Genomic DNA, 11651 nt, shown 5'->3' on the forward strand with positions numbered 1-11651 from the left:
AGCATGCAGTGTGTATGATGCATGATCTAATGACAGGTTAAAGGCAGAAGACAAATTTCGGTGTGTGGTGCATGTTAACGTGAGTGACAAACTAATACTGACAGAGATTCTATTCCAGATTCTAAGTGCAATTTCCATATGTTAGAAAGTGCATGTTTTTTTTCACACTTTTTAATGCACTAATGCCGAAGTGAGGGGAACGCTAACTGAAATATTCAGCCGATGCACCTGTTGACACATGCAGGAGTCAACAGGCTCAAGAACAGGATGATTATGATTAGACCTTCTGTTCAATACCCCACCATTAAAATGAGCTGACTTTATAAATGTTTGTGTAATTGGTGCATCCATGGATGGGGTTATTACCTATACAAGCCAAGGCCTAGAAACACATGGAAGTTTTCTATTTTTCTTTTTCTGTTAAAGAATGACATTACATTTTTGCTAGCGCTTCTATAACCACTAGACCTACCTGTATCCATTTTTTACATTTTAATTCTGTTTTTTTCTTCTATTCTTGTGTCACTTTTGTTTGATTCACCTTCACGCTGACCTGTGTCCTTCCTCCAGATGTGGGTTATGTCCCCTCTCACCACCTGCCTCATGTTCTCTCTCTTGTCTTTTTGTGTGTGTAGTCACCAGCAGTGTTGCGGCGAACCCAGGAGTCGTCTCCGTTCTCCAGCTGTGACACCAGTGACACAGAGTCCTGCTCCCTGCCCGTCAACAGCGCCTCGCTGCTCCGTCGCCAGCACAACGCCCAGAAGGCCTCGCCGGTCCGGGGACACGTCCTCCGGAAGGCCAAGGTTAGTGATGACTGTGACGCTTTGAGCTAAGTCAGTGTGTAGCGATTTGCACACATACACATTTAGGGTATGTACATACAGTATCTATCTATAGGATTCAACAGGATTCAAAGTGTTTTATTGTCATGTGTACAGTAAAGAAAGAAGAATTTAAGATAAGTATAAAAGTATAAGTATAAACATTTAAATAGCTGAGGTGTTGAAAGCTTTAAGGTGACTGTTCCACTTCCTCTCAATAGTAGTAAGAGTGTAAAATTCATGAGTATGAGAAGTATGAGCAGCGTTCATGTCACTGATCTACAAGTAAAATGCCTCCAGGATAAATGTAGTGAGACTTTACCAAGGTTGAGTCAAAATGATGGTTGGCTGTATTTTCCAAGATACACACTTAGGTCAAATCCTGAGAATTATTGAGAGAATAGGTTTTACTCAAAAGGAATGCTTGTCTCAGAGCAACTAGATCTACTTAAAAACCAGTGGCGGCTGCTCGTCTTTCAGACAGGGGAAGCTCATTGTCGGCTTACATTCCAAAAAAAAAAAAAGTCATGTTATTTAAACATAAATTCGGCCCTCCGTTCCTTTTTAAGAAAATGGTCAGTGATCTTATCGTACCAAGTAAACAAGAAAACGTTGAAATTATGTTAAATTGAAACAAGGAAGTACAATGAGTGGGTTTTATTTACAGTACAAGAAATGAACAAGTCATTTCGTAGTGGTTTCTCTCTTGATTTCACAGCAGAATGTGCGACGGTATTAAACTGAACTGTGTCAGTGAAGGAGGAGATCTCAAAATAGCTGTCAATCAAACCGGATTCAGCCTTTCGACTGATCCTCCAATCAACATGTGGAAGCCTGGCGTCTAGCCCGGCCGAGCTCCACCCACAGCTCCATTCACCCCATGAGACGCCGGGCGTCCGGGGGCGGGACAACATCGTGGCATTTATCCAATTACCGTCCAGTTTTGAGGCGATGAAAAAAACTGTTCCACTCAGTCCCATTGAAGTGCATGGACGCTGAGCGTCTACTGGCAAATGCACTGAGCAGAGATCGTATGAAAAAACAGCGCAACGGGAATGTATGAGAAGTGAACAACATTGCATCCGTTGATTTGTGATGAAGCTGATTCTGAACGAACTCGTCTTTGAAATGAACGTGTTCTAACACATTTGTAGTCAATGAAATGTCAACACAACCGTACATATTTAACCGCTGAATTTTCATTATTTTAGGGGAAGCTGGGCTTCCCTTGCAGTCTATGAGAAGTCGCCACTGTTTAAAATGCTGTCTGAACATTACAATGCGTTCACTTTACTGGGTCTTTCCACTGGAAGATTTATAAATATATTGAATAAATGTACATAAGCCAATATATGTAATAACACTTTAAAAACATCAGTGAACCATCATTTACATGTATATCATTTGTTTTTTGGTTTCTTGTGTAGCGTAGAAGTCTCTCCACACAAAAACAAAAAAAATATGTCGGGCGCCAGACAGGAGAAGGGTTAAATTACACCTCAAGCTGTCAAATTTTTTAAGTATTTAACTTAAATGGGAGAGAAAAAAACCCAGTTGCGCAAACAACATATAATCAGACCACACCATAAACTTAAGGTTGCTTACTTTTCTTGTTTTAAATCAACAATTCACAATCTTCAACACATAATTGTCATCAAAACATTTCAAAATATCCATGAACTGAGACAAGTATTAACTTAACTTAACACATCATCGTTCATCACCATCATTTCTAAAACACTAATGACCAGTGTATTCAGAGTCGTTGATACCAGGATGAGGCGATGCAGGGTCAAGAGCAGAGATAATGAGCAGTGAATTTTCATTCAGGATATTCTGCAACAAAGTGTTCCCTTTGAATTTTTCTGGAAAGTCCTGTTTTATGAAAAAAATATGTAACACATAATTATCAGAAACACATTTTAGTCAGTTGTCAGACTTGTAGCAAAATACTGGAAATATTCATGTTTTTAGTGGAACCCACCATAAAGGTTATTACACTTAAATGAAAGATGTCGCTTAATTATTTAGTTATCACATAAAAACTGACACTCATCATCAACAATACACAATAATGGACAAAAACTCACTAATACTAATGAGTGTCTCTGTTTGCTTTGCAGGAATGGGAGCAGAAGAGCGGCACATAAACAGCTCAACCCCTCATGCCAGTCTTATTTTATTTTCGTTTTTTTTTTTTTTTTTTTTTTTTAAATGTGTTTATATTTATTTAAAACTGTCCATACAGTCTGCAGTGGTGTTGAGGACACAAGCATAGCATTCACTTTGTCACTGAAACAAAATAAGTTGCTGTTTTTAGTATAATATAAGTAAACACGACATGCAGACATACCAACCTTTTAAACTTTTCTTTTTAATTACTGAGCATGCTTACTGTACTAAGTTGTGCAACTTGTGTTATCCACTGTTCTTTCTTTTCACGTAACCACAGGCCTTTTTTTTTTTTTTTTTTTTTTTTGAAACTCAGTCTGTTTCAGCAGATTCACAGTTTGGGCTCAAAAAGGTCAAATCCAAGTATTTATTTGTAAATGTTTAAAGGAAATACTAGCTTCCCTTTTGTTTATTTATGTTGATATATTTAAGGATTTCCTTTTTTTTTTTTTTTGGTAGAATTTGTGGCACTCTTTAAAATCCCACCTGTTTCTTTGAGTCTGGTTTTCATTCATGGGTATGAGCATCGACAAGAAAAGTGCATCTCAACATTAAGGGTCACAATAATCACATTACATACCCATAGAATAACAATCCAGCTCCTCTAAAGTGCATTTCTGAAAGCCAAATTATTTTCAGGAACACTTTAAAAAGAACAAAAGCACCATTATATACGTCATGAAAAAGTGAGGTATGCAAGCATCAGAAAATACATGTATTTTAGCCTAAATTCCAAATTGAGTAAAATATCCTACCCCCAATTCAAGTGTTTTTCCTACTTTATTTTACTGTTATCTTTAGTCATAGACTCCATCAAATTGCATGTCTCTGTGTTTGCATGTTTCCAGATCATAGATGCAAACTTTATTTCTCTGTGTATATATTTACACACACATCTATTGTTCCATTTCTTGGTTCGTTGTCCACAGTAGCACACACCATAAATACAAATACTTTGTATGTGTACTTCTTAATATGTTACTAAATGTTCTAAGCCAGGCTTGACTGTCTGTTCAGTGTATGTAGTGAATTGTAGCTGCAGGCACCAGCAAAATAGAAGACGTCTAAGGCCACTGACCTGTAACAACTGCAGATATGATGAAACATCTGGATGAAATGCTAATAACCACATGTGTTATTACCCTATATTGTATAGGTCACATGTTAATCACCGCTGGTAAAATAAAACAAGATACAACATCTGTTTTAAAGGTTCAGTGTGTAAGATTTAAGGGGATCTAAATTCAGAAACGGGATACAATATTGATTTAAGTATCTTTTCATTAGTGTAGAATGAGCTGTAAATGAAAATAGAATTAGCTGCAGAGGGAATGGGTTCACTCAGGGGCACCGCTACCAATTATTAAACCATAATCGTTGTGGACTCTACAGAAATTACCCATAAACACCGTCACTTACGCCAGTGCAAAAACAAAACAACATGCTTTCAACGTTCGCCTCCCGACTTCTACACCTGTCTTATACTGCAGATCTTACACGAAATTTTCACAACTTCTACATCCACAGGGCCCCCCTCCACTGCTCTATAGGCCCCCCACAAATACTGGGCCCCATGAATTTGTCATGTTTACCCCCCCCCCCCCCCCCTCCTCCTTATCGGCGCCCCAGGGTTCACTCCTTGGTGCCATACATGTTCTCCTGCCAGATCTGTAGCTAGAAAGACGACCTCTTTTATTTGATGTAGACAGCATCCAGTATTGCACTGCATTCTTATGTATGAGTTTGGACCAAGGTTAATGTCCCTGTTTATCAAAAGAAAACCAAAAGGGATAAAAACAAATCCTGACTTTAATACTATAGAGGACAGCGATAACAGGGATGTTCGGTGAGATGCAATGTATAACTTCACCACTAGATGTCCTTTCATTTTACACGTTGAACCTTTCACATAAAAACAGAGCAGTCGGATTCTAATGCAGTCCAAAAATCATCACTGGCCACAGAATGTACAGGTTATGACCACCAAATAAAATGAAACGATCACTTAAAGGCTCAGTTTAAGCAGTTGTTCTTATTTAAAGCTGCTCAGATAGTCAGTGCAGCTTTAACCATACGTTTGGGATCATCTTGGTAACAGACAGTAAATGTGCTTCTTTAAATAGTCTGATCTATAGTGTCATGATGAATGACTGCCATTAGGTTACAGCAGGCCCTGGGTGTGTGTTTGCAGATCTGGGCACATCATGCTCAGACGTGGCCGCTCTTACATTTAGAGTTTGACTTTGGAAAAGTCCAAAACCCCTAACGATGTGGCTGACGTTAGTCCGTCATCCAGCAGCTTCGGTCCAGCTCCTCTAATCACACCACTGGTCTGCTGCAGCCTGTGATTGAACTGTGTGTGTGTGTGTGTGTGTGTGTGAGGGGGTGTGTGTGTGTGTGTGTGTGTGTGTGTGTGTGTGTGTGTGCTCCAACGTCTTTAAGGCACATTCCAAACTGATCGGCAATACACTGACTGAAATAGAAGCACTTGCTGTAAACTCAAATTGCTGTGTTCTGCTAAATCCAAGACTGTGATTTTGATTTACAGACTGCTACACACACATACATGTACACATGCACTTATCCGCATTCCATATTTGTGCTTTGTAGCCAGATTGTTACCAGACGTAGCATCAGCGTTCGATATCGACATATCTACCATGTGCTCCTCCATCTTGTAAATATTTTCTGTCCCTGCCTTTCTTTCAGAATGATACCCCGCAGATCTGCAAGCTAGAGTGTATCCTGCATGTTAGCATGACAACAGCGGCATAGGGGAGTTACATGTACAAGTATTTAGTTCCTTTTGATTCCTTGTCAGCTCAGTGTGGCTTATACTGTCAGTAAATGTGAACCTGCTGTACATAGCTTGGCTTTATGGGAGGGCGTGGGGCTCGGGTAACAACTCATGCATCAGTGTTTGTTTCTGCACCTTATTCATTTTCTACTCTGTTGTATATCTCTGACAGTCTCCACCTTGGAGACACACACACCTGTACATAAATGAATAAACCTACTGACAAACAGCCCTGTGGTGACACTGTGGTGTGTTATGGGTGGGGGTTTTATCCACTTTGATTTTATTATGTCAACAAATTTTGCACATTCTCTGACTCACTGATTAGATTTTAGTGATTAAAATGTCTGGGTTGTCACAAACATACACCAGTCAACCTTAACATTCGGACCACTGACAGGAGAAGTGATAATAATACTGATGATTTCAATAGATAGATACTTTATTGATCCTTTGCATAAAATTATTTGGTTACGACAGCAGTAACAACAACAAAACGCACTGACCCATCCCAACAGACAACCAATTACACTGGTTCCCGATATATTAGGCATCAAGTGAACATTTTGTCGTTGAACCTGATGTGTTGAAGCAGCAAAATGATAAACATAATGAACTGAGTGACTTTTTTTTTTTTTTTAATTTAGTGCTCGACAAAATATTGTGACAGGGGTAACAAAGACAAATAAACAAAAAAAAGAGAATTCATAAGACTTAGACATTACGCAAAACAAAGACAGGTGCAAACAAAGGGTTATTTACAAGTGTGTGTGTGTATATATATATACACACACACACGCATATATATATATATATATATATATATACACACAGACACACATACCTATATGTCTGGCCCCTGGGGTGAATTTATAACATGCAAAAATAGATATAAAAAAAATAATCATTTTAGTTCAGGTTCCACATACAGACCAATTTAATCTCAAGTGGGTCAGATCAGTAAAATACTATAATAGTAACCTATAAATACTCACAACTCCAAATGTTTCTTTGTAAATGTAAACATTTTCATGTCATTTTACTGTATTTACACTAAAACAAACTATCATTTCACAAAAACGCAAATAACCTGAACAAATATGAACATTTTGAAATGTATGAAATGCAAGTTTACCAGTATTCTGCCTGTTATTAAATGTTTTGTGTATTTGTTGATCCACTGACTGAAAGTTGGACTTTACATGTGTAAATGATAAACTGAGACAGAATATTGTTAAAATTGCACTACTTTTTTTTTTTTTTTTAAGAAATTTCAGTTTGCTCATGTTATTCACATTGTTTTAAAGGATAGTTGGTAGATGTAAATATTTTCATCGTATAATTTGACTTTTTTCGCTCTAAAACATTGAGGAAAGTTTGGAGTTGACATTCTTTATGTATTATTATGTTATTATTTCACTGGTCCGACCCACTTCAGATCAAATTTGGCTTAATGTGGGCCCTAAACTAAAATGAGTTTGACCCTCCTGGCGTATACGCTGGTTGTCAGGCTGTATGTGAAGTTTGGCATAATTATTTCACATAAATGATGTTATATAGTTGTGGTAAAGCTCATTACATTACTAATAAGTAAAAAAAATTCAGTGTACTTTGTTGATAAGAGTTGTTTTGGGGGTTTTTTGTACTGTAAGTCCACACAGCTAACATTATATCAGGATCTATAGTTTTACACAAACATTTAAGAAATACACAGTTTTTGATATGTTCAACTTTATCATAAATCTGATTTTTTTCCTCCATCTGAATCCAACCTGTGTTTATTATTATCATTTAATTAGAAGTCTAAACTCTACAGCATTAGTTTTCTTAGCACTCTTGTTGCTTCGATAGAGGGATAAATGTTAAGGTGTATGTTTACAGAGCATGTAAACCTAAAGACAGTGTATGTAAAGTATATGTCACATTTGCATGACCACTGCTTTTGCATAAAGAATGAGACCTAAGCTAACTTGAGAAGTCCACTACACAGGTGAGGTGATGATAACCTCATTGGTGACTTGATTTACTCAGAAACACAGGTGGACTCCACAGTGTTTGACCATTTCTACGTGGACATCAGGTCATTCAGAACTCAGAGCAGCACCAGGATGGAAAGACTCTCAGTATGGGTGTTTTACGTCTCAGGTCAGTGAAATATTTGACAAAATAATGTACAACAGCTACAACTATTAAACATATGTTACCCTTTGATTTGATGAAATACATTATAAAGAGATTTAGAAATGTTTTAGTAATATATGTCTTATTTTCTAGTTTTTGTGACACACAATTAAATCTAAAATAATAAGTGGTTCTAGGCACAACAAACCCCGCCCCTCGCACGAATTGTAACTTATTTTAGCATGGATCCAGCTGATGTCATCATGTCTATGCATGTGCTGACGTCAGCATATCAATTGTCTCTATATATGTGCCAAGTCTGAAGTAAACTGAAACAAAACTAATGTTTTTATAGACGTGAAATTTCATCCATTATAAGAAAATGGGAGAAGAAAACTTTCTTGTGTAAAATGCATTTAAAAAAAAAAAGAACTTTGACCTACTTTTCCTAAAATGTAATGACATGTTTTTCTGGGTCCCTGGCAGTCTATAAACCCAATTTGGTAGGAATTCAACCAACAGTTTTGCTGCTAGAGTGTTAACAAACAAACAAACCAAACCAGCCTTTGGGGGGCGGGGTCATAAATGTGTTTAAACTTACAAATTATAGTTATTGTCAGACGGACTCATCCTTCTGATGTAAATCTCTCCACAGTCTGGAGCATCTCCACATGCCTCCTCCATCAGTACCACTATGTCCATGAATTAAAGACTTGGACTGAAGCTCAGTCCTACTGCAGAAGACATTACACAGACCTGGCCACTATTGAAAACTCCTCAGAGGTGGACCAGCTGATCAACGCAGTGTCTGGTGAAAGTGTGTCTGAGGTGTGGATTGGTCTGTTCAGTGAAGTGGACTGGAGGTGGTCCGATGGATACACAGGCAATGAATCTGGATACAGACGCTGGGATCCAATTTGGTCTGAACCAGATTTTGAGGAAGCTGCTGAACTGTGTGTAACCTATCATCCAAATGGATGGAGGGGTGTTTTCTGTGAATATAAGTTTCCATTTATCTGTTACTCAGGTAAGCATACAGAACAGCATATTAGGATCATGAACAAAGACAGAATTCAGTATGTAAACATAACACAGACCCACTTTACCTGCAGGAACAGAGTTTGTTTATGTTAATCTAGAAGTGAGTTGGACCGCTGCTCAGAGCTACTGCAGGTCCGGCTATATAGACCTGGCCACCGTGAAGAACCCCAGTGACGAACAGATGATCCAGAATGTTATGCCATTAAACCAGAACAAGCATTGCTGGATTGGTTTATTCAGAAATCCAAACTTCAAATGGTCTGATGGGAGCAGCTTCTCATTCACCTACTGGGGTGATTCTTCCTATCCATTTGGCTCATCGAAGATCATATGTGGTGTTGCATCTTTGGAGAATTCAGGAGAATGGAGGTTTTTCCCCTGTGACCACAGAAGACCATTTGTCTGCCATTCCATCCGTGAGTGATTTACTGTCCCTCAGTGAAAAAGAGAGCATGCTGCACTACAGTCTATACAGTCACAGAAAAAATTATTAGACCATCAAAAGTCATCAGAAACAATGGTTATGCAATCAAGTACTAACTCCTGTGTGTATCATGTGATTAAAACAGACAGAAAAGAAAACATGGAACACCTAAAAGCACTGTTTTTGTCAGTACAATGCCATAGATATTGATATAAAAACTGAAGTGATTTTGGTTATTATCAAAAAAACATGGAAAATTTCTCGATATCAGCTCTGAAATTAAACTCTTAGGAGCTATTTTTGTTGTTATCATTATATTTGTCCAAACAAATGTACCTTTAGTTGTACCAGGCATTAAAATGAACAAGAAACTGAAGAAAACAAGGGGTGGTCTAATAATTTTTTTCCACGACTGTAAAGAGGAACACTTTGAGTGCAGTGTAATGTTGTCTTCTGTTTTCCTTTAGCTGTGAAGAAGCAGACAGTGAAGCTGAGGATGAAGGTGGAGGACTCCTCTGTGGACCTGAATGATCCTGTTATCAGAGCAGACATCCTGAAAAAGGTCAAGTCTCCAACAAACAACTGGAAAAAATGATCTGTCTGTCATCTTTCATATTCATCAGTGTGTCCATGTGGTATTTTCTCTGTTTTATTTTCTTTTATGAAATCAAGTTGTTTGTTTATGTTTTTTTCCCATTTTTGTTTCACAGTTGCAGGACAAACTGAACATGACTGGAGTGACCCTGAAGTGGCGAGAACAGCCTGATGGGAAAGCGTTCCACAAGGAGAAGAAACATCCTCTGAAAATGAAAGAAAAGAAAACTGAGCTCTGAAATTTAACCTGCACTTTACTGAAAATCCCTTGATCATTTGAATTTTAAAGTAAATGTTATTCTGATTATCACCCCACCCCCTGAAGGAGAGGCAAAGGGAATCATTTTTGGTTTGGTTTGTTTCTTTGTTAACACTCTAACAGCAAAACTACTGGTTGAATTTGTACCAAATTGGGTTTATAGATTGCCAGTGACCCAGAAAAATTGTCATTACATTTCAGGAAAAGTAGGTCAAAATGATTTTTTTTAAATGAATTTTTAAAATCTTTTTTTCCCATTTACTTACAATGGATGAAATTTCAAATGTTCATAAAAACATCAATTTTGTTTCCATTTTTCTTCAGACTTGCCACATATATAGAGGCAACTGACACGCTGACATCAGCACACACATAGACATGATGACATCAAATGGATCCATGCCAAAATAAGATACAATACGTGTGAGGGGCGGGGTTTGTTGTACCTGGAACCAGTTGTTTCTCAATTTTTGAAGCAAAGAATTTCAGCAGCTGAAAAACATACTTAACATCTGATCATTATCTGATTTCAGATTATTCCAATGATCATGTAAACAGCACAATGTGATAGTCTTTATCAGAGAGCAGCAGAGAAATCAGATTAACACACCTATGGTAGACTTTGTCCATGCTCTGATGTCTATGTGCATGTGTACCTGTTAATCTGATTTATTTTGTTCTACTACATCTTCACATGAGTATAAAAAACCCAACTAGAAAAGCATTCGGAGAGTGCAGACACCCCCTGATCGCCACCAAAATGTTTTCAATCGTTCGTTGTGCCACTATCAACATTATGTGAAAATTTCATGAAAATCCATCCATAACTTTTTGAGTTATCTTGCTTGCGGAGGTAATAATGGACTGAAACATGTAAACAAGGGTTTTTCAATTGTCACATTCTGAAGTGCATGTGCTTATTAGCTCCACCAGGAGGTATTGTGATCACTGTGCTTTGTGTGTTTGCGTGTTTGTTTGTTTGTTAGCAAGATAGCTCAAAAAGTTATGGACAGATTTTCATGAAATTTTCAGGAAATGTTGATAATGGCACAAGGAACAAATGATTACATTTTGGTGGTGATCGGGGGGGGGGGGGCACAGATCTGTCTTGGCAGAGGTCTGCGCTCTCCGAGTACTTTTCTTGTTACTATTATTATTATTATTATTTTATATTGTTTGTTTTCGCACTATCTTGTTTTTTGCACCATCTTTATGCATGTGCTCTTTATTCTGTTGCTGCCTTGACCGCTGAATTTCCCCATTGTGGGATCGATATATCTAATCCAATCTAATCTAATCTAATCTAATATAAATATATGAAATTCCTACTATTACAATTATCTGATTAGTCCCAGTTATTGGATTTTAATTTTATGGTTTTGTAAACAGGTGTAAATGCTACTAAAATAATTTTAAGGACAA

The 11651-nt window shown here is 37.6% G+C and overlaps 1 protein-coding gene across 2 annotated transcripts in view; it reads left to right on the forward strand.

The window, feature by feature from the left end:
- afap1 (actin filament associated protein 1) overlaps positions 1–6020 on the forward strand; it is an 83613-nt gene extending 77593 nt beyond the window's left edge. For both annotated transcript variants that reach the window (XM_030162531.1, XM_030162533.1), the window contains 2 exons: positions 636–803; positions 2945–6020. In XM_030162531.1, the coding sequence (XP_030018391.1) occupies positions 636–803; positions 2945–2971 (195 nt within the window). In that variant the 3' untranslated portion in view covers positions 2972–6020. The remainder of the gene's footprint in view (positions 1–635; positions 804–2944) is intronic.
- Positions 6021–11651: the final 5631 nt, after the last annotated feature.

The sequence above is a fragment of the Sphaeramia orbicularis genome, chromosome 18 (assembly GCF_902148855.1).
Source record: "Sphaeramia orbicularis chromosome 18, fSphaOr1.1, whole genome shotgun sequence".
Classification (NCBI taxonomy): domain Eukaryota; kingdom Metazoa; phylum Chordata; class Actinopteri; order Kurtiformes; family Apogonidae; genus Sphaeramia; species Sphaeramia orbicularis.